A 26,249-nucleotide genomic window follows, 5' to 3' on the forward strand; every position below is an offset into this window, starting at 1 on the left:
AGGGGTACTCTATCCAGAGCAGTCTAGAGGCAAGTAGGCAAGAATGACGAATGGAGAGTTGGCATCGGAGTGGGACTGGGAGAAAAACTGTCAGGCTAGGGCTACAGTACTGGTCTGGTGAGGAGGAAGATTCATGGTGTTTATCGGTCGCGCAGCCTGGGGAGGAGAAACCGGTTCGAAGGTACACACGGTACCTGGCGTTGGCATCTAGCGGCGGACCCCCTTGCATGTGAAGGGGGAAAGAGGAAAAAGAGGTGGGAGATAGAAGGGTACGATTCATACCCTATACGCCGCATGAGATTTCTGTACGTGCCAACACAGTACACTGAACACTCTGTGGCTCTACTGTAGTACTCTACAGTCTACACCATTCATCTCCATCCTCACTTTTTGTGGCCTCTGTCGAACGATCGGAGGATGAGGACAGGGGTCAACGCTTCGACCATGGGTTGAGGAATTAGGAAAGACCACTTGTATCCACAAGGGGGTCAAAAAAAGAGGGAAAAAAAGGCCAGGGCCCACCCGAACACGGCAATTAGTACGAGAATGAGTAGAATCTTTCTGCTAGATATGTCATTGTCAGTTAGTCTCCGACTCTCAGGACTTGGGTTATTGTACTGTTCGTCTTTACATAGGCACAATTTACATGTCGGATGGTACTTGTTCAGATCCCGGGTTTTGAAGCAGTGGAGGACTCTGCCAGTCGAGTAAGAAGGTTCATATGTAGTCCTATTGTTGGTACTTGGTCGTGGTGCCCTACCCATCTCAGCATCCCTGATCTGTATTGATCAGAAGATTGAATGTACAGTGTACAAACGAAGACTATACTCTAATCTCTATCCTCTATAGACTGTAATCCTGGATGTCCTCCCCAGTCCTGGTTGGACTAGTCAATGCAAGCCAAATCGCATGAACCTCTCGATTAAGATTCTGCTGCTCATCCTTAACTGATCGATAAATGATCGGGTCCCCCTTTTCTGCTACTCCACCGATTGCCCACTCCCACCCGTTCTTCCTACTGTATGTTTCTTCAGATTTTTAGGGGGGGGTTTTTTTTTTTTTACTTTTTTCCTCTACAGTAGTTTCACTTTGGCTGACGCTCTCCTGGACGTGCTGTACAGTGTCGAGTCCACCAAGTCCGACTTGAATTCTTGAGTACCATACTCAGCCAGCAACCAAGACAGCGACCGAGGAGACTTCTCAGGATCGATTGGAAGTGTACAGATGTACAAACGTCCTGTCTAAAGAACCTACAAAAGTACACCACCACCCTACTATATTTATACAGCGCCAGTTTCACTTTTCCCGCCAATTCTCTCGAGACCGGTACCTGGTACCTTGCCTGATCACAGTGGGACAGATCTGAGGGAGTGACGGGACTGAGACGTCTCTCCATCCCATTCACCTTTTCTATCTCACACCCCCTTTGGCCCCTCTCTTTTCTCTCGCCTCTACTTTCCTCCTCCCCTCCACCTGTCCACCGATCAAGGTGTCTCTTACCTTCTTCATTACTTCAGTCAGTCAAGCGACCTGTTCATCTTGAGAATCCTGCCTTGGGACTTGATAACTTGTTTTGCTCCTTCGACAAGACGAATATCATTACCGGCCCTAACCCCACTCATCCCCCCCCCCCCCCCCCCCTGATCCCCTTCTTCGGGCCATTGTGTATATCGGCATATCCGCCCAGACCAATTTGTCTGGTCCCTGGCCCGCTCTTTTTCAGGCTCCGTTTTCCTCCTCCGCGCCAGAAAGTTCCCGCTTTGCCGACAGCCTGTCGACGCACTTCCTCACCCCTTGGTGGTGCTACGAGCGCGCGCGCCTTGCCGTCTCTTCGCTGGAATTCGCTCTTGTCAGTCTGCCTCTCTATCCAAGGCAGCCGTAATTGAACGGTCGATCAGTATAGATCCGCTGCCGATCCACCGGTGGTGTCCTTTCGTTCGGAGCTTTTCGCACCAGGTCGCCCTGCGGAGCGATTGATCGATTTGCACAACAGTCACTTCCCACTCTCCCATCATCTCGTCAATTTCACTCTACACGAGGCACATTCGGCGGGTCACACCATGTCCGTCGCGACCATGCTTCAACCAGCCTCGAGAATGTCTCGAGCCTCCTCCTCTTCATCTTCGTCATTTCAGCCCGTCGCGCGCCAGAACACCATGTCCTCGCACGACACGCGATCCATTCGCCAATCCAAGCGGATGTCCGTGACCGCACTCTACCTTTCCATGTCCGCAAAGGATCGCGATTTGGAAATATCAGATGACTTAGCTCGAGGTATGTGCCCATCGAGATACAGTCATCGACCAGGATAGAATGACTACAGTGAGCAATGCAGGAAAGAAAATTGACACCAGTCTACAGCCCAGAAATATCTTCGCGAACTCAAATCCAAGATCTCCTCGCAGTCCAAGAAAAACTTCGTCTTGGAGAAGGATGTGCGGTATCTGGACTCGCGCATTGCCCTGCTGATTCAGAATCGGATGGCGTTGGAAGAGGTAAGGACATTAATTTCCGTGCCATTCCCTGGACAACAGCCCCCCAACCCCGGGCGGAGTTTCCTCAGCTTCAATCCCTGGCCAGCTCGTTGATCAATCTGATGGTGGAACAGCAAAACGAAGTTGCGAGCCACTTGGACGACACCGCCGACCCAGCAGAGGGTTTCTTTCCGAACGACGAGCGAACGCAAAAGTACGGTAATCTGCTTTTTCTTCTCCAATCCGAACCACGTCACATCGCGCACCTCTGCCGATTAGTCTCCATGGCAGAAATCGATTCCCTCCTGCAAACGGTCATGTTCACCATTTATGGAAATCAATATGAGAGCCGCGAAGAGCATCTGCTGCTCACCATGTTCCAGTCTGTTCTCACCTACCAATTCGATAATACCCCCGAGCACTCCTCGCTTCTGCGCCAGAACACTCCCGTCTCCCGGATGATGACCACATACACGCGTCGTGGTCCGGGCCAAAGCTATCTCAAACAGATTCTGGCGGAGCGCATCAACTCGTTGATCGAACTGCAAGATGTGGACCTGGAGATCAACCCCCTAAAGGTCTACGAGAGCATGGTGAAGCAAATCGAAGAGGAGACGGGCTCGCTTCCAGACTATCTGGCTCGCTCGGTCACTGCAGAGGTTGCCGCCGAGAATGAACAGGTACAGGCCATTATTGCGCCTCGCCTGAAAATGTTGACGGACATTGCCAATGGATTCTTGACCACCATCATCGAATCGGTAGACGAGGCTCCATACGGCATCCGCTGGATTTGCAAACAGATTCGCAGCTTGTCACGTCGCAAGTATCCGGATGCGCAGGATCGAACCATCTGTACTCTGATCGGCGGTTTCTTCTTCCTTCGCTTCATCAACCCCGCAATCGTCACTCCTCGCTCGTATATGCTGATCGATGCCGTCCCCACCGATAAGCCGCGCCGGACTCTGACCCTAATTGCCAAAATGCTCCAAAACTTGGCCAACAAACCCTCCTACGCCAAGGAACCGTATATGGTCAGTCTGCAACCTTTCATCGAGGAGAACAAAGAGCGGGTGAACAAATTCCTCTTGGACCTCTGCGAAGTGCAGGATTTCTACGAGAGTCTGGAGATGGACAACTACGTGGCCCTCTCGAAGCGCGATCTCGAGCTGCAAATTACCTTGAACGAAATGTACGCCACGCACGCGCTGCTGGAAAAGCACAGTCTCGCATTGGCTCAGGACCAGAACTCCCATCTCTCTTTGCTGCTGCAGGAGCTAGGTGCGGCGCCTCCGCAAGTGCCCCGTAAGGAGAACCGTACCATCACAGTGCCTCTCTTCAGCCGATGGGAGACGGCTCTCGATGACCTGACGGCCGCGCTGGACATTACTCAAGAGGAAGTGTTCTTTATGGAAGCCAAGTCCACATTTGTCCAGATCCTGCGCTCCCTGCCTCCCAACTCTTCCGTGGCTCGCCGTCCCTTGCGCCTGGATCGGATCGCCGAAGCTGCTGCTACGCTTAAAAATGACGCGGTGATGGTCCGGAAGGGAATCCGGACCATGGAGCTACTGAGTCAATTGCAAGACATGGGCGTCATTGATCGCTCCGACGAGTTTAGTCTGCTCCGGGATGAGGTTGAGCAGGAGCTGGTGCATCTCGGCTCTCTCAAGCATCACGTCCTCGAAGAGACGCGCAAGCTGGAAGATGTGTTTGCAACCATTCGTGATCACAACGAGTATCTTGTTGGGCAGCTGGACACGTACAAGTCTTATCTTCATAATGTCCGCAGTCAATCCGAGGGCAAGAACCGAAAACAGCAAAAGCAACAGGAGCTGGGGCCATACAAGTTCACCCACCAGCAATTGGAAAAGGAGGGGGTCATTAGACGGAGTAACGTGCCGGAGAATCGACGGGCAAACATCTACTTCATGTTCAAGAGCCCGCTTCCCGGAACCTTTGTGATCAGCCTCCATTATAAGGGTGAGTCATTGTTTTCACAAAGCGCGTAAGTCAAAGTGGGGATTACTGACAGGATATCAGGTCGCGCTCGTGGTTTGCTCGAGCTGGATCTCAAGCTTGACGATCTCCTGGAGATGCAAAAGGACAACCTCGAGGACCTTGACCTGGAGTATGTCCAGTTCAACGTGACCAAAGTACTGGCCTTACTGAACAAACGATTTGCACGCAAGAAGGGATGGTGAATCAACCGTACCGACGATCATGCTTACGTCCCCTTCTTTGCCTCGAAAACACACGCATGTCCTCTGGGACACTAATGGTATACATCGTGGGGGTATTGAAGGACAGGGGGCATCATGATCCTACTGCATCCTCTCTGCAAGCCCTTTTCATCAATTTTTCCGTCAAGTACGTCCGTACTACGATCTCTCATCGGTATACAGCCATCACTGAGATATGTTGATATAACCGTCCGTCCACGGCCCACGAACCGAATGCGTGGGATTGATGCGCGTAGTCGGACTTGCGTGGGTAGCCGTCCCAGTTCAGAGTCTTTTATATCTCGGTCTGGGGCACAACCGGTGCTGGATTCCTGGCCACTGTCGTTCATTCTGACTGTGGAAATGAATCTTGACGGAATACAGCTCAGCTGATGGAAGATGAAAGGTCAGGGACTTCTGCTGGCTCAGATCCTTAGACCGATTCTTCTGAATGATCGAATGATCGCATGACAAGATATGTTTTCGATTGCTTTATTTCTCCTCGTACCCTTTCTCCCGCGTTCCAATGCTTGATTCTCATCTTCATCGTTTTGTCGAGTCACCATATTTGTGCGCACCTGATCTTAATGGCCTGTTATACCCAACGCAAGATGTCTATGTATCCCGACGCTGTCTCCCCCATGATGTATTGTCTGCTGCCCGTGTTTATTTCTTCGACCTCCCCCGCTCGGTCATGTCCCATTGATCGAAACCGTGGTTGACGATGCAAAGCTCCATTGAGACGGAGGTTCTGTCTCTTAATTATTTGACTCGTTTGTGCAGCAGGACCGTTCGTGTCCGACCGAGTCATATTACTTTCGTGACTTACCCTGGATATTGTAATATAATCAAACCTCTCTTGCTACGTGTTCCACGATAAGACTCTACTTAGTATCCCTGCCTCGGCTGGGATAATCCACCCATATATCGAGGTGCACCAGGTCCCTTGATCATCACAGATCCGGTCCCTGCTTCTTATTAGCCCACTGTCGAAGCACAATGTGCCTTTCTTCTCCTTCGTCTGGGCGCAGACAGCAAATTGATAGGTAGAACTTCCTCCTGACCAAGATATGAGACCAGCCGCGTTGATAGTAGTAAACTGTAGAGTTTCCCACTTCCGAACACTGACATCACCCCTAGCGCTACTTTCTATACGCTTTGACATCTATGGACCAGGAATGACGCGGGTCGTCAAATCTGCCCGTGGGCTTTCAGCCCCATCTTCATGAGCTCAGATTTGTTCTTAGACCGAGCAGAGGTTAGAACGTTGTGATATACCAAGAAGTAGCCGGGTAACTTAGCAGTCAGTACTCACTACTCAGTAGTGAGATTGCACATGGATCTCTTCTTCGGTCAATTGCGTCCTAGCGCCTCCTCGAGTGGATATCTTCCCGACACCGCCTCGTGTCTCCTGAGAACGTTCGGCACTCGCGGAGTCGCGGTACCTGGTCTTCAAATACACTGGTCCAGTTTTTGGAATTCGATCACTGCCCAGCTTGAACACGTTGCGCAGAGGTCATAGAGCGAGTCACGTTGATTGGCGGCTTGGAAATCCAACCCAGGCGACAATTCTTACTTCGTTACTGCTCAGTGCTGACTGTGATGTACTTCGCTCTACGCCGGTCTGTCGATCACCCGGTAGAACCCCATTAGCCCCAGAGTCTTCATCAGTGAAGTTGCCACCGTTCACCGTGCCCAATTGCAGCTGGAGCTGGAAAGGATGGGGAGCCATCGAGAAGGTCAATCAGAATGTCGACACGGACGACGATCTATATGAATGACGCCAAGATGCGCTTCGACTCGAATTAGGATGGATGTAGCGACCAAGCCACAGTAACAACAACCTTAGGCCGAGGATGGATTCGGTCATATGTACTAGAGAGGTGGCTTCACCTTCGGCCATGCGCTGATAGATATAGTCAGCGCGAGAATGACAGACGTATCTAAAGCAATTTGATCTGCAGAGTCAGTCGGGCAGTCTTTCGATCCAAAAAAAACGACTTCTGTGAGGCATCCTCAGCCATTGTTGTCATTGTTGTTATCGTCCCTCGACCGTAGTGGCCACCAGAGCAGTCCCGCCTCCCAAGCCACACTCCAACTCTGCTCCTTAAACTCTCCTCCCTCCTTTACTTTCCTCTACCCCTCCGAAAGACTCCCTGTCATTCTCCTTCTCGGTTTTTTTTTTCAGTCTCTTTCACCTCCTCTGTCCTTAGTGCAATTTGACTATTCTTTCCCTTTTTCTTCCATTTCTTCCCCCCTCCCCTACCCCCTCTTCCTAACATCCCCCCCTCATCGTCATCAACATGGCGGCCGCTACCGAGTCCAAGCTGCCCACCGATCCCAAGTACGATCACTACGACTTCCCGACCACTGCGCCGGAGCCGCAAAGTGGTCACCCTGGCCACACTACTCCGGAACAGGATGCGAAGGTGCATCAGTTGCGGACTATGCTCGAGCAGCAAGGCTTCACAGAGCGATTGGACACGCTGACTCTGCTGCGATTCTTGCGCGCCCGCAAGTTCAACGTTGAATTGGCCAAGGCTATGTATGTTGTTTTCCTTACCACCTCGACGTGACGTACTGTGGGGGAGATCGGGAGAGAAGAGAGGGAGAGAGAGAGACTGGAAGCCCTTTTTGGTGACCGCAAGTTTGCCGCGGGAGTTGGCGCATAGTCGCTCTTCTCTTCTTGTTCTCATCGCAAGCTGAAGCTGAACGTTAAACCGAGCGTGTATCTTTGAAGCTAACCGCAGGTGCGTCCTTATTATATAGGTTCATCAACTGTGAAGAGTGGCGCAAGAAGTTCGGCACGGATGATCTGCCTCGTACTTTTGAGTACCCCGAGAAGCCCGAGGTGTTCAAGTTCTACCCTCAGTACTATCACAAGACCGATAAGGTACGAGTTCTGCATCCATCTATCACTTGCCACTGCAATTCCAGCACTGCCAGCCCGCTGTCCCCACGGTTTTTGGGGGGAGTGAGAGAAACCCTGACTAACATGTATCATTTTTGCCAACTCTGCAGGATGGCCGTCCTGTGTATATCGAAAAGCTGGGCAAGATCGACTTGAATAAGATGTATGAGATCACCACCGCCGAGCGCATGCTGCAAAACCTGGTCTGTGAATACGAAAAGGTGGCCGACCCTCGCCTGCCCGCCTGCTCCCGTAAGGCCGGCAAGCTCCTCGAGACCTGCTGCACCATCATGGATCTCAAGGGTGTGGGTGTCACCAGCATCCCCTCTGTCTACGGCTACGTGCGCCAGGCCTCGGAGATCTCCCAAAACTACTACCCCGAGCGTCTCGGCAAGCTATACCTGATCAACGCCCCCTGGGGCTTCAGCAGTGTCTTCTCCGTGGTCAAGGGCTTCCTGGACCCCGTCACTGTGAACAAGATCCACGTCCTGGGCTCCGGATACAAGAAGGAGCTTCTCGCCCAGGTCCCTGCCGAGAACCTCCCCGAGGAGTTTGGCGGCACTTGCAAGTGCGCCGGTGGCTGTGAGCTTGCCGACCCCGGTCCTTGGCAAGAGTCTGAGTGGGTTCGCACACCTGCCTGGGCTAACCCGGCCCCCAAGAAGGAGGCGGAGGGTGCTGAGGCTGTGATCCAGAACGAGGACCCCGGTTACGTGAAGAAGGATGTTGAGGGTCAGGAAGGTGTGCAGACGACTACTGCATAAATTGTGGAGAAATAGCAAAGGGTGTGCACAAGCGATATCAAAGCAAAGCAAAGCAATCTATAGAGAAAGTGTCATACTTTTCTTTTTTCTTCTTCCTCTTTTTCAAATCAAAACTCATCTTCCGTTCTTCACAATCTCTGTACAAACTTCCAGCTACCTAGCTGGTCGGTCACCCGTCGCGATCACAAACATCTCAGCAGAGCATTCATGAATTATGCTTACCCAGTGTGTATCTGCAATCCTTCTATAAGAGACCCCCCGCTTTGCGCCGGATCAAATATATCTCAATCAGTCAATTATACAACATCGCTCCTTTCTAAGCTGACCAGGATGATTTTCGGGAATACTCCAACCTCGGAGGACCTGCTAACATCCGGGCCCATGCTCTTTGCCCAAGTGCACAGGCAGAGCTTAGTCTTACAACCTCCGGCTCCAGTCATGAATACAGTATCCGTGTCTACCGTTCAGAATGTAGTATGAAAGCCCTAGAAAGTCAAATATCAAATTGGTATCATAATCCTCGACATGCGAGGGTGTCAAAAAATAGAAACAATCATCATCAAAAAGAAGCCCAAACTCGCAATCCAAATGCCCTGGACAGTTTCAAGTATGAGGGGCACCTGAACAGATGGATTCCAAATGCCGCCATCGCCATGCTAAAGTGCATCGTGGGGTATGCAGAGGTCTGAGATGAGCCTGTTGTCCATTCCAGAGTCTGGCACTGTGTACCGCAGGAAAAAAAGAAGAGAGTCTGATCTGTGTGACAATCACATGTTCTCCACCACCTCGGCAGCTCTACCTGCTCTCTCGGCCTTTCCGACCGTCGTCGCCAGGGCATTTCCTTCTGAGCCCGGCTGTTCATCTGCTTCACCGTCCGCTTCACCCTGAAGACGCTGTAATGTTCGTAGGGCATTCTCATAGACCTCGGCGACGTCTCCATTACGCCAACGCTCGGCTTGTTCTTCCGTGCCTAGCGAAACGTCTAGTTTCCATGAGGGGTGGTTGCTGAGAGGTTCCCGATCAATGCGACGTCGTTTTGAGGCTCGGGATTCGGATGATTGATCGACTTCCATATCTTGAGTTTCTGTGGATTCTTTGTCGAGGGACTCTCGTTGTTGATCTTTGTCTTGTTCATGATCCTCATCACTTTCGTCTTCTGTCTTTGTTTCTTCATCGATCAAGCCAGCCAATTCTCTAGCGTAGGCCCTGGCCGCTCTTCGGGGGGCGTCGCGTCGTAATTGCGCGACACTGGTCGTGAGAGATTCCAATTGGGCGTACAGAGTACTGACGCGCGACGCGAGGTCCGAGTCAAACGGTTCATATTCAACCGTCTCGGGTGCCGTGAAAGCCGCAGGGAACGGGAACGCAGGCGATGTGGAATCAAGGCCATTGATACTGATTGACGAGGAGGCTGTGGTAAATGTTCGGGTGATGTACTATATGAATAGATAGATCACAATTGTGGCGTCAGCATTTGATTTTCTTTTTTTTTCTCCAGAAATTCCCACACGAGGTAAGGGGTGGAGGGGAAGAGGCAAGTTGATTGTCCTCCGTTGAAGCCTCGGCAGGAGAATGATGAGGACTTGTACTTGAGTCGAGGGGACGCCTACCTCGTCGACTAATTCGCGTACGCGCTCGCGCATGGGATCAGGTTTATCATCGTTTGTTGCGGAGGGCGGGAGATTGAGATCTATCTTTTGCCGGGACAGAGCGACCGTGTTGGCGTATAGATAGGTGAAATCGGCTGGCGATTGAAGTTCAACTTTGCGATAGTGAGGTGCAGCCATGATGATGGCTCTGAAGTCATGTGTGGTCTAATTGGAGCGGGTTGGATGACTTGTTATGTCGCGCGAGTGGTAGAGTTGTGTTGTAATCGCGGGAGATCTGATCGCTCAATTCGGTCAGTTGACTTACCCGACGCGTTTCACGAAGACGGAAGTGAGGAGGAGGAGGAGGAGTTGAATCAGGCTTGGCAAGGATCAGCCACCTTTTTTTTTGCGCTTTTGGCGAAGATTCCCGCCCGAGCTCCTCTTTTCTCCCCGCAAAAGCACTTCGTCATCGGGGCTGCGCCTCACACTCTAATTTCTGGACTCCTGGACTTGTCTCTCCTGGATCTTGTGGTCCTATTTTGTGTTTCTTTTTATTTCTGAATCTCTAACTTACTCGGCAAGCTTACTGGCTATAAGTGATCGGCTCTGATTGCATTACTTTTTCATTGCGTTTGATTCGTTTTTGCCTTGCTGTATCATTGTGAGCGCCAACAGTTTCCGGCGGATCGTCCAAACTTGTTCCGAGGACTACTCAGGGCTCCCAAGTGTGGCTGAGGCTTGAGTGATGCAATCAACTGTAGCACCTAGCTCATTGCGAACTTGTTCCTTCTCGGCCTCCAAGCACAAGCACAACACACCAGGAGCTTCGGCGGCCTCGATCAAGGTCCGCTGTGATTGACTTGGCCATCTCAAATCCACTCCCTCCTCCTCATCTCTATGGCCGACAGCAGCGGTATCACCCTCGTGGACAACACAGCCCCCGCGCAACAACCATCAAGCGGATCATCATCAAGACAACACTCCACCGTCGGCCGTCAGATCAGCTTAACCAAACACCTGAGTCGCACCGCCGTATCCGATCGTTTAGCAAGGAGGAAATACGCGAAATGGCAACCGGACAGACTGGGCTTGACCTCCGACTCGGAACGCTCCCCTAGCAGGGAAAGGTCTCGCTTGCGACGACCACTCTCCGCCTCAAGCTCGAGTGGGCCGACCAGTCGACAATCTTCACAGCAGAGGAATAGTAGCATTCCTGCTGCCAATACAGGTTTACCCGAACATGAAGGAGCCGGCTCGACGCACGTTCGCAACCGCACCACGACCGACCCAGCAGACCAGGCTAACAATGGCCTCGGCCAAACGACAACGATCACGTCCACCCCAACACAACGACCCCAAAAACACTCCGAGCTCGATATACTTTATGAGAATCAGCGAGGCTGGTTCTTCTTTGGTATCCCGCTCTACTCACACAGCTCTCTCCTCAATTTCGACCCGCCCGCATGGATGACACAAGATAAACGGGCGAGCGCCGTCAATATCACCAACGCGCAGGTCCCTGACCCAAGTTGGGAGTGGGCATGGCGGACATGGTACGTGGATATGTCGGGGGACGTGGATGAACAAGGTTGGCAGTATGCCTTTTCCTTCTCGACGTCCAAGTGGCACGGCACACACCCCTGGCTGCATTCGTTCGTGCGACGGCGGCGCTGGGTGCGACTGCGGACCAAGGCCTTCCAACCACGATGTCGCGGCAAATTGGGCTTTGAACAGGCGCATATGCTGAATGAGGACTATTTCACGATTCACTCCTCCAAACAGCTTGGCCGTGAACAGAGTCTTGCCGACTTGTCTCGAGTGGAGTCTGGGTTCTTGAGTCGGGCGGACACTAAATTGGGAGAACCTCAAGCCGACGAAGTGGTCGACATTCCCAGTCTACTTCGGGCCATGAGGATGACGTCCATCGATCGCGAGAGGATCGACGCACTGAAGAAGTTTATCAATGATGGTGGTGAGGAGCTATACTATTTGACAGACAAGGTTTGCTGCCACCCCGTCTTTGTTTCGCGTGACCTCTCTGCCTGCGGGGTCTACGTCCTGTGTTTTTGTTAATTTTTTTTTGCTGACCTGCTCCCCCCTTTACGTCACCTAGATGCTCGAGATCATGTCCATGTTCCTCTATCAAGTGTCTCGAGGGCAAGTCATCACGTATCTTAACAAGACCATCTACGATCTCAATCGGCAAATTTCAAATTCGAGTAGCGAGGACCGGGATCGGCTGGAACGAAAACGAGACAACCTGATTCGAGCCGTCGAAGCTGGGAAACAGCATGTCACTGGGCCGGACGTGGTGGCTGAGGATCAAAGTAACTCGGCCGCGCAGCTCCTGGATTTGACCCCGGCCTCGAGGCAGGACAGTCTCTTGACGAAGCGTGCCCAGTGCACGAATCAGCCCTTGAAGGTGACGCAGATGGGCGAGATTAAGGGGATCCCGAAGGAGGCACAGGTCGGGAGGGAAAATCATATATACCAGCCCATCCGTCAGCCCGTAGTAGACCGTTAGCAATGGAAAGCAGTATTTCAAGATCGTTCAATGTACCTCGACGCTTCCGACATCGCATAGAAACCGAGACCTGCCTACTTCTACTATAGTGGACATCTTGCACATTCACACAGAAAGAGAACGATGATGAAAAGGATTGAATTATTAAGTCATATTAGAATCAAAGGACATTATCGGAACGAAAAACATTACATCATAAACACAACGTCGGTCCACACGAACCAGAGATGAAAAGCATACACCATCATCTTCTTGTTCGACCGCCCGATAACCCCAAGACTCGCTTGTGCCTCAAGCTCATCACTTTGAAAGTCATCAATCAATCATCGACTCCCAATGACTCTTGTTCACACTGAGCGAGACTACCAACTGGAAAACTTCACGTGACATTACATCACCACCATCTCATACGTCATATCTCGTGATGGGAGATCCTCGAGACTGATCCAAAGACCCAGCTGGAAATAGATCATCTCGATGATCAGTCTCACAACCGCACGATGTCACAACAGTGCATTGTCACAGCTTTTCGATTCGAAAAGCCCCACGAGCCCAAGAGCTCCATTTAAACCTGAGCCATGTTGGGACGGCGGCGACTTCCACCGCCGGAGCCGAGCTTGGAGCCGGCAGAGCGAGACATGAGGATGGAGATGATCAGTGAGGCGAGGTAGCCCGCCCAGGCGAACCACAGGAACGCAGTGGAGGCTTGAGCCTCGCGACAGCGCTTCTCCATGTCGAACGAGCCGTTTGTGATGGAGTTGCTGGCGAGGTAGCCCTGCGGTAAAGGGTTCCGGTCAGCTTGTGGGTCTCGAGTCGGGGGGAGAATTCCTCATGAGAAGAGGAGAATGAGTAGAGGATCAACTTACAGCGTTGCTGCACGAGTGGACATGCAGGTAGGAAGGGAGTGCCACTGCGGCGCAGAAGAAGAAGATCATGTTGAGGGCATCGACGACAATCATGATGATGGGGCTAATGGCCCAGTCTGGGTTGAAAGAAGCCGGGAACAAGTAAAAGAGGGAGAACATGGAGAAGGCCACTACGAACATCGTGTAGTTGACTACAGATGGGTTTCCAGCCATGGCGGTATCGATCATGTTGCCCACAAGAGCCATGATGAGCAAAGTCCAAATGAACTATATAGTTCAGCGGAAGTTAGCGCCAGGGCCATGAACTGCGATGGAGTATACTATACACTTTACACTGTACACCGCATAGTGTATAGCGCATAGTATCTCAAAGTCGGAAGTGTAGTGCCACTAACCTGCCAGACCCGGAGGCCGGTCTGAACTATGTTGAGACCCATTTTGATAAATCAAATCGTCTCTTGGCAACTCAAATTTGGTGAAGAGTGAGTTAGGAATAGAAGAGCCTTTTAGGAGTAGTCGCACAAGTCGGATATAGGCTGCGACGACGGACGGCGGTAGAATAGGCCTGCAGCTAGATCGTTGCGACTGGAGAGAAAGAGAGAGAGGGATAGAGGGAGAGAGAGCTAATGTGAATAGAGTAACTACTTGTCAGAAGGTCTTGGGCCCCTGATTGCACATATAAGGGTCACGGATCAGTCGGAGTATGGTGATGACGATATGGACAGGGCCGTCGAGTATCGTTCCTACGTCATGCACCGATGCGCTCGGGAGCTGGCGGCACCCACACGAATCGGGGGCAATTAAGGAGGGTCAATGATCATCAGTGGAAAGGACAGAGCACAGAAGGAGAAGGGCGGGAAAAAAAAAAAGGGTTTACATTCGGCGAACCATAGATCGGTCACCAGTCGGCCTCATGTCGTGGGTCCTCGAATGCGTACAAGTGGTGCAGTATAAGGACTGTCGTGCAAGGACGGGTCCAGGACTGACTGGACCATTCCGTCTTTCGGGGTAACGAGTCATCGTCAGTCGCGATGCGACGATGCGCTGGGTTTTTGACGCAGCCAATGAGAAAGGTGGAGAAGCTGATCGGACGGGCCCGGCTCTAACCCAATGAATACTACAGTCATACAATTATGTCTGTATGGATGTAACATTGTGAAGAGGTGCAAATGTCATCTATATAGGAGTGTGCATCGCATGCATAGTGCATACAAAGCACGAGAATGTCAGTTAAGCACCCGCGGTTTCACCAGGTATTTCTGTCTGGTGCTGACTTCACCAGAGTTTGGAGCTTTCAGCTCTAAGCTTCCAAGCTTCTCGTCACTGACGAGTGACGATCACTGCAGAGTACGTGAGGTAGGAGATTTTTCCCCGTGTGGCAAAAGAGGGGCCGCAGCCATGTAGGAATGATGTAGTGTTGCTCAAAAAGCATTGCCGGTGGTGATCCGTGAATGATCTGGCGTGGGGCCCGGCTGGAGTTTATTTCGATCGGGTGCAGCAAAGACCATCCATCGGGCATTTCCTCAATCGAAGGCATAGGGCTGGAACGGGGCATGGATGGGGTACAGTATTGTACAGATCCGACGATGGTGTGGTGCTGCAGGGTGTAGTAACGAGAGTAGCGTAGCTGTCCCAAGCAGACTAGTCATTTCCATCTAGCATGATAAGGCTAGATCAATGAATATAGCGGAGTTGGCAGTCAGGAATCTGTCGGTCGCTGGATGTCACTGCAGGTGGATGCATATTGCTTCCGCATCGTCGCTCTAAGACTGTCGACCGGGCTAAGACGAGACAGGAATAGCTCAGAGAGATTGGACTAATCATAAATTGGGACTAAGGCTGTTGAGGGCTAATTATGTGTCAAATTTGAGAAGTAGTCTATATAACCAAATAGTTGAGGTTTCTGACAACGGTTCCATAACTCAGTTGGTTAGAGTGTGGTGCTAATAACGCCAAAGTCGAGGGTTCGACCCCCTCTGGGACCATTCATTTTTGTCTTTGTGTTTTTTTTTTCTGTCGTATTTTCATCTGCCTTTTTATTCACGCGCCGGCAATCGAATAAGACCTAATATATTGACGAGGTCGATTTCGGTGTGGTATTGCGGCATGACCTAGTCGTACAAACATTCGTTTCTTTTGTTTCGATGAAGAAAGAGCATTACAGCATTTTACAGTACTAGGTATATTATTCTGCTGTTTCTCACCGCTTGTTTCCTAACCGTGGTCGCGAAGATCTTCGCAATGTGAATAAAGAGGTCAGCCCTCCCCGGCTTGAACTCAGGACACGATTGGATGCAATATTCAACCTTAGGCAAAAATACGAGATTTAGTAGGAGATTTGACAAAACTAATTTCTGTCGATCTACATAGTCGATACACGTGCTAGTCGGACAAAGGAGTACTTGCAGAGTGAGTGGATAAAATTGTATTTTCGACTCGAACGAATGTAGGCGGTTGAGCGGAAATCAAAACCTGAAGTTACAGTATAATACAGGGTATCGGCACAGTACTAATAGCCGGTACATTAATTTCAAGCCTCATTAAAATACCAGTTATCAGCTACCACATCAGCAATCATGTAAGTACCTACGTCGGCTATTGATGACAATCCCCTCACGCTATAAACAGGTGGCTCTCTAAATTGACTTGATTAAATATATTCAGTGATAGGAGAACAGGAAAAAACAAAAAGGAATGGTCCCAGAGGGGGTCGAACCCTCGACTTTGGCGTTATTAGCACCACACTCTAACCAACTGAGTTATGGAACCGTTGTTGGAAGAGGATCCATTTACTTATATAATGCAACTTCTCTGCTACACTTCTTGGCTTTCCCCTTCCGTTTTAGCGCTCAGACCTTGCCGCTTTTTGCTCACTACTACTCTGAGCGTCCTCATAAAAGCGGCGGTCGGAGGATCCGCTTGCCTTCGGACCCGAGGAGCTGAGACACCATACTTGTATTGGCAATTTTACGCAGCGTCCTACACGTGACACTCACCCTCATTTTGTCTGCTTGAGGGTGTAAAGCGTAGAGTGTAGTCTGTGATACGAGAAGGTCTACAGAAGGAGTGAAGCCTTCATGTGTCGATAGTAGAGATGTAAATGAAGTGTGTTTCCCAGCTCTTCGGGTACTCAATCAAGGGCGAGGCTCGTAGAGGTTTGATCCCGCCAGTCATGATTCACGGGTAATGAGGAGGCCACTCGGCTCCGGATCCCGAATATATCTCACTCGCACGAGCGTGTACATTCCTGCATACTACCTAGAGATGAGATTGTGTGCCTCCAACCAACTCTGTAAACCTACTGCCCACGAATAAGTTCAGCCCCAACTCCACACGATATGGACAATTACAGGGGTGTCCTACGTTCACCGCAGCTATCACAAAGCAGGACAAGTACCACACGAAGAAAGAGAGCGATCCCCAAGCCCCAAGGTAGTTTACAAAGTCAAATCCCAGTGTCAATTCTTTTGGCTAGCGACCCACCCCCAGAGTCGTCTGTATAGCAGAGACTGACTGACCGGACGACGACGAATTACACATTCTCTCCAAAGCAGACATTATCATCAATGTTCAGATACGAATTTCACTACCGGAGATCGAACAAGTACTATTTCGGCTGGAATGGACTCTGCACGGAACCATATCTATATGTCGCAGAGCAACAAAGTCAGCGTGCCATCAATAGATCAGGAGATGTAGCCGATGATGAAAATCCATCAAAATAGAACAGACTCACCCCTGTGGACACTGACGCCCCAGCGCAACACTTCCACTTCGCATATAGCACACCTTCGCCTGCTGGCAAGCCGCAGAGTCGCAGGTAGGACTTTCGACACTGAGACGACCTTGCAGTTGATTCTGAAGTGTGACAAGACTGATCTCCTTCTCCATGGCCTCGGTCACCCGGTGCCAGAAGGTAGCGTTGAGAGGAGCATCCGGCTTCCAAGCGGCAGCAGGTCCATATGTATCGCGGGTCGAGTATTCAAAGCGATAGGTGGGACCAGTCCCACGCAGAGCCGAGTAGTCTGAGACATTGCTGTAGAAGGTATATGCCTCGTAAACATTAAAATCTCCAGTGTCAACCTCGTACAATCGAAAGCCACTATTCAAGTTGGTCAACGGTGTAACGCTTGGACCGATCCAGCCCGTGGCAAGAGCGGTGGACTCGTTTCGAACAGTGCCGTTATTGGCATAGTAGACCATGAATTGGTCCTCATGATTGTGACCGAAGAAAATGTTGGCAATGACATGCGGAGAGTAACGGTCTACGATCTGGTAAAAGAGGTTCGTGGGGTCTGGAATTGGATTGGATCCATCCCAGCCACTAGGGACATGGCCTACGAGCCACACTCGCTCCGCGACGTCCTCGGCTGCCTGAAGCTCCTCGATCACCCAGGAGAATATGCCAGAGTTATCCGGGTTGGTGGTATTGATCATATTTAGTAGATTGGACCGATACCAAAAGTCTGCGTGCGACTGATTAGCACGGGTGATAAACTGTCCCAGTCTGCCAGATAGTTTTTGATCTCGGAACAGTACCTGTATTAAAAGAGATGACACGTAGTCCAAAATGGGTCTTGATCGAATATCCCCCGTAATGCGTTCGCGCTTCTTCAGCCGTCTTATTACTGATCCAGCCCTCGTGTTGCCACAGACCGGCTAGATGCTGGTAATTCCACGACGACTGTTGGCCCAAACGTCCAGGAAGACTATGCGGAGCATCGATGTTCTCCGGACTGGAGTCATGATTACCTAGAGCCGCAAAGACAGGTCCGGACAGATACGTCTTGAACATGTGGAAGATACTTGTCTCGGTGTACTCGACGTACTCGCGCGACATTTGAGACTTCGGGTCATGTGAGATCAAATCGCCGGTATAAAGCGTCCACGCCAAGGACTCTTCCTCGTCACCTTGACCAGTGCCGGTCAATGGCCCCACAGCCTGAAGAGCAGCCAGGGCCAAATCATAGGGAGTGTCACATTTGAAGGCCCCGTACGCCGAAGCCGGAAAGGAAGCATAGTTCTCGTGGTCTCCATGATGGTTGTCTGCACGACAGCACAGCCCACTCGTGCAATTGGCTTCCGCACTGACAGCATATCGCGCATCGAGATGAAAGTCAGACATATGCAGCACTTTGACACGCTCTCCACTGGCCTTCGGAACTTGAGCGTTCGCTGGCTTTGGCTTGGGAAACAGACTGGACACATCCAGGGGCTGAGTCTCTGGTTGCTCACAGAAGTCGCTGCTGAGATAATGGCAGATGTATTGCCCATCGAGACCATCGACATTTGCGTAAGCTAGCACCTGTGTCCAGATTGCACCAAAGGCCTGCGGCGAGAAATTATCTTCACAGGCAGTCTCGGATTGATAGCCAAAGGCTTTGCAGATATTGATCAGAGCATCGGGTACGAGAAGTGGAGCATACTGAGCGGCCGGCTTTGCTACGATCAGTGCTCTTTTGCATTTCAAGCAGGGTGACCCAATCTCTCGAGAATTAATAATGCCCGCGACGTTCGCGATGACTCCGTCAACCAGCAATTGCTGTTCACGAGCTTCCAATTTTTCCTGCGGCAACGGAAAAGGCACTTCGTCCGAGCTTTTAGGGATGTTGTCTGGATTCGTCAGCTCATAAGGAAATGTAACATCCAAGACTGGATCGTAAATGATCGGCTGGGGCTCCCGAGTCGGCAGTGCGGGAGCTTCATAGTATGATCTACGGCATTGGTGAGTTACTGCCAAATGCCAGGTATCTTGAGATACCGGGGGGAGAAGGATGGCCTACCCAAATGCCGCGGTTGGGAAGCCTGGACCTGCAACATATGAGGCCAACCCGGGCATTGAGGATGCCATGGTACTGGGTAGCAGGTCTCCCAGCAATGCCTGAGCCATGAGCAAAAGTGAAGGAGCCACACGTTACTGACGGATCAGTATGAACCGTATTATTTGGATGAAGCATGTTGGCGGCTGGGGAATGGTGAGCTTCAAGGTGTTGTCGATGGCGCTCTCCGTTGAGGAGCCCACGTGGGGAAGAAGACGCAGGGGGTTGGGAACGGGGGACCCAGCTGAACATCGCCATAGGACGGAGACATGAACAGAGGATTCCGCTCGAGACAAACATGTCTCCAGCCCTGGAGACAAGCATATACTACTACAGTACCACTGGTCTCGATAGTGTAGTATCTTACTTAGATACCTTTCCCGTGATCTACCTGCAGCTATTCTGGGACCGGGGCATTGGCCTACGAGTGTTCTTCAAGAGCATCTCAATATCGGGTGGTAAAGTAGAGTAAAATCCATCCTTTATCGGAATGATTGCGAAACATCCACCAGCATGTCGCAGAAACAGCGCACGACTGAGAAAGGCTTCGCATCAACTCATTTCGAATCTTGATCAAACTTCAAGTACCGTTGGACATTAAACACACATACTATGCAATATACGCATTGGTCTCGATTGGGTTACGATTCACTTGAAACGGCCTCCGATTTAGGCAGCGGATCATTGATGTTCCACGGGACACGTGATCGATGGTATCGCGAAGGAAAAAAAAATCCCCCTTTCAGAGTGGAATAAGCGCGACTCAATTTCCGACTCTCATGTCCTCCTGAGATTTTTTTTTTGGAGTAGGAGCGGGGTCTCGCAGAGGGATGTCAGCATGGAGAAATACTGCAGACTCTCGATTTCTCACCTTGTCTTTAACATTTGCGACCGTGCAATTCTGCAATGACTGGAGATCTGACCTTGACGAAAGCATTCCACACCCAATCAGAACGGGTATTCTCAGGGTCACGAATGCAGACTGGGTCGAAGCAAAATATAGGAACCTGGGGAGAAAAAAGAGGTACAACGCGGGGCTTGTGGCCTAGTTGGTTAAGGCGTGGCTCTTATGTTATGGTCCGTAACACGGATGTGACATGATAATATTAGCTGAAATCGGGAGTTCGAGCCTCCCCTGGCCCACGTTTCTTTTTGTTGACTATATTCCCCCTTACCTTTCTACTCGTTCAATTTCTCGCTGAAAATGAAGAGCGCGGCTCCCATTACATTCACCATCACTCGAACAACCTAGACTGTATCAATTTCGCTCCCATGGAGGATGTGCTATTGTAGCTGATACTACTCTGTGCATGTAGATACGAAAAGAATGGAAACTCAAATAATTGCCCGCAACATCGGGACTTTCGCGCTCTCTCTCCCTCCCTCTCCCCACTCACCGTATAACTGACAGACAGCAAGGGCGTGCAAGTTCCCAAGTACCTAAGCGCCTGTCAGAGACCCTGATGACCGGTTTCCGGGGAATTCCTGTCGCTGATTTGACTCCTTGTACGTCCTTACATTGTTTCCCTTCCCTTTGCACTCCACTTCCTGGCGGGAGGGGCCTTGACCGAGGGATAGACCGCTCCAAGAACGAGCGAGGCATAAGAAGACCAATGGAATGTTGATCCAAGCTTATTTCCGCAGGAGGCAGCCATGGTATACTTGGACAGTAGACGCACTGTGACAGAAACCCGCAGGTTTGCCTTCATTGTTGTTGACGTATACTGGCCAGTTTTGGAAACGGTGAGCTCACGTCGAGCTTCAACGCTATGCGCCTTACCTGCCATGCAAGCTGTGGACTATTTCAAATGGCGATCAGGTAGACAGAGTGCATCTGTTGGGCAGGCTGTCGAGGAGTCGAGGGAATTATAAAAGGCCCTCAACCACCACGACCGGGTCTGACTTCCATCACGCAAAGCTCACATTCAAAACATCCATTCAATCCTCATCTTATCTTTCTTCTTCTTCAAGAAAAAATCCACACCCCCCTCAAATCGTAAACATGCAGACTCCCGTCATCATCCTTACCCTCGCTGCCATGGTCATGGCCAACTCCAACGCCGGCGTGTGCAAGAACGGCGAGACCGTCGTCTGCCAGGGCCAGGGCAACGGAGGCCTGATCACTCTGGGCAACGTCCTCCCCGGTGTTCTCGGCCAGAACTGCGCCGCTGGCGATGTCTACTGCTGCTCCACCGACAAGATCAACCAGGTAAGATTTGCGGAGACATAGGTGTGCACAACGTGGGGGCTTCATGCTAAGAAAGCGTCTTTTTGAATCAGATCGGTCTCGTCAACTTGGACCTGAATGCCCAGTGCAGTCTCAACCGCGTCCTGTAAGGACCGCCATAATGTCGCCGTTCTTGATGTTCGCCAGCACAGAGTTTCTTTCGAGTCTTGAGCAATGAACGCCTTGCCACGATGCTTGTCGATGCTTTCTGAGGGGTGATACTCTGCATGAAGACGTCTGCAAGTCACGATGACAGTTTCCTATGACAAATTGAGTGAAGACTTATGGGCATGGCGAGGCACGCTTGGTGCGAATTCCGTCACACTACTATATCATGAATTAAGTAGTCTAGAGACATGCAATATCAATGAACGACCTTGTTTACGGACTATTATATGTCATATGAGCAATTCATACTTGAAAGTCACGAGTCGTGCAACAACTCGCCTACATCTCTCTCATGACTTCGTAGTATGGCAGCCATAGACGGTGGATATACACTACCAACTTGCAATATGCCCTACGCGATGTGCACAGCGAACCTCCAACAGTTGATCGGCACTGGCGGTGGGCAGTGCACGGGTCCGTATCCAAGAAACTCACTAAGCGATTGTAATCGGATCAATAGCCGATTAGCCCACGAGTTATACAACAGCATGAGACCTTTTCATTCCATGCGTTAACGGGCTGTACAGTGTACAATGTCCATCGGTCATATTTGAACACAAACTCACATTGTACCTTACATACCTAAGTACCAACTATAGAGTGTATGTGATCCCAGAGGCATGCCGTAATGCCGTAATACGGGTGCGGGATCAACTGACTATATATACCGTTGCATGGCGAACCATTCTATCGAATGGTTTGGCATAGACCTTTTAGTCTAATGGTAATACCATGTGAGCAACGGTACGGGTGATTCCATGTAGACTGTAGAACACCCCACGAGACTCAATGCATACAGGTGAGCCTCTCAAGTCAAAAAAATCCACGGAATCTAAACCCGCGCCCATCCGCGAACCAACATCATGATGTCGACATGCGTCCCCCGAAAGTCGGGTACAAAGCCGAAGTACCTTGCCGATGAAGTCGGTATCGAACACGATAAAATACACAATGTCTTCTGACACCTCGGTACATTCGTCCATACACTCGAAATAAAAACATTTACAAAATCGACCTCGCGCCAGATGAACTCCAGCTCATAGCCCACCGCGCAGTCAGGTGTTCGGTCCAGAACGCCCCCTTTTTTTGTCCCCCTCTTGTTCCTCCGTGATTGGGTAGGTGAGAATAGAGTTGGGGCTCGGGTCGCATCCGGCCGATTTGGCTGGATGATGTCACTGGCTCGGCTCGGTACGTTTCGAGCTCAGCATGGAACAAGCCGATGGAGAATGGAACAGTACGGTTGCCCATAGACGAACAGGGTGATGATGTTTCAATATTACGTCGAACGCTGATCGGGTCGGACGGAATTCAAGATTCTTCTTTTGTAGAAGGGATTCACTGTGGATCATTTGGTTCGCGTGGGTAGTACCTAGAAGTTTCTCATAGGAAACAGGATTTTGATGTCTCTTATATATAGTCTAGACGTCGTAGGTCATATAACTAACGTCCAATCCCTTGCCACTTCTGACTCCAATATATCAGAGAAAACTGCTCATTTCCCTAAGCTTGCCATCAATCCTCGTTCAAAGTTCTTTCCCACATATCTCATCATGGGAATCCATCCACCCTCTGCCAAGGATGCCTTCGACGCGGACATCCGCGATCGCCACTTGATGTATGACTATGAAGCTCAAGACAGCGAAGGACGACCAGAGAAATGGCGATATGAGATGTGGTTCCAGAATGAAGACCGCATCAACTACGCGATTCACGGCGGTCCTATGGCGGGCCGCATCAACTATCAAACCGCCGACTATCAGTGCATTCGTCCTGGCGAGCTGTGGCAATGCAACTGGCTGGAGGAGACGGGTACCGTCTGCTCGCTGGTCTTCGACATCCCACGAAAGCACATCACCTCGTTGATTGCCTTTTCCAAGGGCCATTGGGAAAAGGCAGGAGATGCGCATGGTGATAAGAGAAACCAAGCAGACTTTGACCGATGGCGTGGTCTTGCCAAGTTGGGGACTCAGGCCGATCGAGTGATGCTGAGCGAGCAAGCCGATCTCGTGAAGGACTTCCGTGGGCCGGGCGACCTGAAACCCATCGACAACAGTATGCCTACCCTTTGAGTCAACAGCGTCACCCAATGTTGTTCGACCGGCAATAAGTGCCCACGGTCTCTCCCGACAGAGGGGCGGGGGCTCGTGTAAGATATTTGTGGAAAGAATTCATACACGATTGTACGTTTGCTTGAATTTCCCGGCCCTGGTCGAAAGATAGTTTTCATCACTCGTAACTTGCTGTGTAAGGATAAGGACGAGGTGAAACATTCTGCTGAGGTAGGGGGACCCACTCATGTCGGAGCACCGAGGCTGAGCAGAGTGATCCTGAGTCACGTTCATTGCTCATCACAGGCGGTGGACGTACAGTGGTAACCACGTCAACTGTCAACTGTACGCTTGCCTTGATGGCGCGTTGAGTCAAAGCGACTTTTGTCATGTCGTCGCGTGCTTGTTGGCGGTGGATCGATCATGGTCCCTTTGAGAATGTGACAGGAGAACCTTGCGGTGCCTGAAGACACACCAGCTCAATCTGAATGTCATCCGGAGACGCTGGAGGCGGACTGCCGTATGCCGGAGAACGAGCAATTATACCGACCGCGATTTGGGAGGCCTGCTGATCCGAGGTCATGCCATCGATGTACCACACCTTCCAGGGGTGCCACCATGAACCGGCGGGTTTGACCTGAGGGGGCTGAGAGGCTGGATATCTCTCTTTGACGAAAGCTGGCAGATAAACATGTTAGCTTCTATGGTCCGCGTAAACTGTCACAACCAAACGACCTGTTCATCCGGATGGAATGGCACGTAGAGCATCAAATTACATACTTGACACCGGAATGGACGCAACGTCAAAAATGGGGGCGCCACAATTGGGCATTCGGGGATGATCATGCATCATGTGGTTCAACGCAGCCTCCAGGGGCTTTGAATAAACCTCGCCGGACGAGATGAGGTTGAAGATGGCGTGTCGCAGGGCACTTTTGACATCACCTGAGCAGGACCGCCCCCAGACTCCATCGCAGCCGTTGGTGTTCCCGGAGGGGGTGCCTGTGAGATTGCCGATCCGCAAAGCCACCTCGGAGGTACGATTTGACGTCACCACGGCCATGTTGATTCCTTCATTACGGTATCGTAACCAAAAGCCGGCTTTGGTCATGGGGCCCCGGCCCTTTCCAGTGGACAATTCGTCAAAGCCGTAGTAGAAGGTGACGGGATCTGGGAACAGCGGCGAGAAATCCAGAGGCACTGCCGTTTGGGCGAGAGGGTCGATGCAGGCCGTTTCCCAGAAGGAGCACATCTGCGCCCAGCCGCCCGGGAGAAGAAGGAGTAACAGGAGCCCAAGATGACGCTGAAAGATTAAGCGGATGGCCATCATTGTGCTGGACCAAGGGTCAATCAATGCCCGGTCGCTTCTGAAGGTGACGAGATGAGAAGGTGGTAACACACAGCTCCGATGAGCTTTTACAGGACACACACGAGATGTGACGGAGGTCTCTGGCCAGACTCGCCTCGCATGCTCGACGGATCGCCCGGTTCAATATCGAGAATAGCTGTCCGGCAGGATAACAGGGCTGGATGGCGGGAATCAGGGGAAAGCTACCGAGGGCTCTCGTCGTCAGGGACCGGCCTCGACGAAATGGGTAATCGGTCTTGAGGCCGTCGGTCGGACGGACAGACCGAGCGATGTGGGAGATGTCGAGAGCAGAGAGGTAGGGGTAGAGGGGCGACGAAGAGGGAGAGGGAAGGAAAGAGAGCAGGAAGCGAGACAAATGCTGATTCGTGGGCACAATAGTGACAAGAGCAGTCTCGTGGTGGTGTAATCAAGTAGTGTTACCAAAGTCCCTGGGGACCGATTGTATGAGATTATGAGTAGTCCAGTCTCCAGGCGACCGACCAAACCCAAACCGGATTCCTCGCAGGACCCTGGGCCCTTTCAATCTTTCCGTGCGAGACAGAGATTGGTAGGCCCCCAAGCCCCCGGCGCTGTCGAGTGTAGACTAAACACGCCCCGCAGCGCTAAACGGGCAGGGCGTTTTGTTTTTGGCACCTTCGTCGCGGCAGGATCCTCTTTGGGGACCTTGGGAACCTTTGAGGGAATTCAATTGGAGGCCCTCAAGCGGGGAATGACGGGGCTCCGTTTCTCCCAAAGAGATCAGGAGAGGGAGAAGACTGAGGGAGAGTAGTGAGAGAGAGAGAGAGAAAGTCCGTGTGTGTGTGTAAGAGAGAGAGTCTGTGTGTGAGGGAGAGATAAGGTCCCTGTGGTCCCTGAAGGAGGAGCTGGTGGATGTCGAATGCAGCACGATCGGAGATAGCTTTCCCGTGTTGCTGACTTCTTGTAGGACCACCTTTGGCCGTGCAGACTTGCAGAGGCATTCACGCAGAGCCGATTCTGTATGCCTGAGCTCCCTGGGGAATTAATGAATGGGGGAGGACTCGGAGGAGGACCGGTGTCACCGTTATCTGTGCAGCAGACCATTCTTGAGATTCAACACACTCCAAGGGAGAACGTCTGGCACAGTTGAAGTTGCTCTGCGACCCGGTGGCATTGGTTGCAGATGCGTGGGGCACTGGACCGACTCCATCGGCGGTCGACGACTCACCGATGCGCAGGACTCTGCCGTGGACCGATGCCAAGGAGTTGAGGGGCTGTCTCGCAGCAACCGAGAGATTCCTGCAGACTGAAAGGGCGTG

General features: G+C 51.3%; 9 protein-coding genes across 9 annotated transcripts; 5 read left to right on the forward strand and 4 right to left on the reverse strand.

The window, feature by feature from the left end:
* Positions 1-2,060: 2,060 nt before the first annotated feature.
* On the forward strand, positions 2,061-4,672 carry N7539_002050 (Ras GTPase activating protein IRA2; the record flags this gene model as incomplete). Its single annotated transcript, XM_056931653.1, has 4 exons — positions 2,061-2,274; positions 2,362-2,495; positions 2,609-4,451; positions 4,512-4,672. 4 exons carry the CDS (start codon positions 2,061-2,063, stop codon positions 4,670-4,672), a joined length of 2,352 nt encoding a protein of 783 aa, XP_056793684.1.
* A 2,321-nt stretch (positions 4,673-6,993) lies between these two features.
* Positions 6,994-8,362, forward strand: N7539_002051 (SEC14 family lipid-binding protein; the record flags this gene model as incomplete). Its single annotated transcript, XM_056931654.1, has 3 exons — positions 6,994-7,235; positions 7,460-7,583; positions 7,712-8,362. 3 exons carry the CDS (start codon positions 6,994-6,996, stop codon positions 8,360-8,362), a joined length of 1,017 nt encoding a protein of 338 aa, XP_056793685.1.
* A 767-nt stretch (positions 8,363-9,129) lies between these two features.
* Positions 9,130-10,149, reverse strand: N7539_002052 (uncharacterized protein; the record flags this gene model as incomplete). The annotated part of the gene is made up of 2 exons (XM_056931655.1): positions 9,130-9,798; positions 9,973-10,149. 2 exons carry the CDS (start codon positions 10,147-10,149, stop codon positions 9,130-9,132), a joined length of 846 nt encoding a protein of 281 aa, XP_056793686.1.
* Positions 10,150-10,848: 699 nt separating this feature from the next.
* N7539_002053 (uncharacterized protein) lies at positions 10,849-12,475 on the forward strand (the record flags this gene model as incomplete). Its single annotated transcript, XM_056931656.1, has 2 exons — positions 10,849-11,952; positions 12,065-12,475. The coding sequence occupies 2 exons, from the start codon at positions 10,849-10,851 to the stop codon at positions 12,473-12,475; spliced, it is 1,515 nt and encodes a 504-aa protein (XP_056793687.1).
* A 565-nt stretch (positions 12,476-13,040) lies between these two features.
* On the reverse strand, positions 13,041-13,778 carry N7539_002054 (MARVEL domain-containing protein; the record flags this gene model as incomplete). Its single annotated transcript, XM_056931657.1, has 3 exons — positions 13,041-13,250; positions 13,342-13,608; positions 13,737-13,778. The coding sequence occupies 3 exons, from the start codon at positions 13,776-13,778 to the stop codon at positions 13,041-13,043; spliced, it is 519 nt and encodes a 172-aa protein (XP_056793688.1).
* Positions 13,779-17,073: 3,295 nt separating this feature from the next.
* N7539_002055 (PPN1 endopolyphosphatase family protein) lies at positions 17,074-19,192 on the reverse strand (the record flags this gene model as incomplete). The annotated part of the gene is made up of 3 exons (XM_056931658.1): positions 17,074-17,807; positions 17,881-19,055; positions 19,125-19,192. The coding sequence occupies 3 exons, from the start codon at positions 19,190-19,192 to the stop codon at positions 17,074-17,076; spliced, it is 1,977 nt and encodes a 658-aa protein (XP_056793689.1).
* Positions 19,193-21,162: 1,970 nt separating this feature from the next.
* Positions 21,163-21,497, forward strand: N7539_002056 (uncharacterized protein; the record flags this gene model as incomplete). Its single annotated transcript, XM_056931659.1, has 2 exons — positions 21,163-21,369; positions 21,441-21,497. 2 exons carry the CDS (start codon positions 21,163-21,165, stop codon positions 21,495-21,497), a joined length of 264 nt encoding a protein of 87 aa, XP_056793690.1.
* Positions 21,498-23,105: 1,608 nt separating this feature from the next.
* Positions 23,106-23,624, forward strand: N7539_002057 (uncharacterized protein; the record flags this gene model as incomplete). The annotated part of the gene is made up of 1 exon (XM_056931660.1): positions 23,106-23,624. One exon carries the CDS (start codon positions 23,106-23,108, stop codon positions 23,622-23,624), a length of 519 nt encoding a protein of 172 aa, XP_056793691.1.
* A 400-nt stretch (positions 23,625-24,024) lies between these two features.
* On the reverse strand, positions 24,025-24,933 carry N7539_002058 (uncharacterized protein; the record flags this gene model as incomplete). The annotated part of the gene is made up of 2 exons (XM_056931661.1): positions 24,025-24,281; positions 24,384-24,933. The coding sequence occupies 2 exons, from the start codon at positions 24,931-24,933 to the stop codon at positions 24,025-24,027; spliced, it is 807 nt and encodes a 268-aa protein (XP_056793692.1).
* Between the last annotated feature and the right edge of the window lie 1,316 nt (positions 24,934-26,249).

Source organism: Penicillium diatomitis (assembly GCF_028827545.1).
Source record: "Penicillium diatomitis strain IBT 30728 chromosome Unknown utg000002l_segment0_segment0, whole genome shotgun sequence".
NCBI classification, from domain to species: domain Eukaryota; kingdom Fungi; phylum Ascomycota; class Eurotiomycetes; order Eurotiales; family Aspergillaceae; genus Penicillium; species Penicillium diatomitis.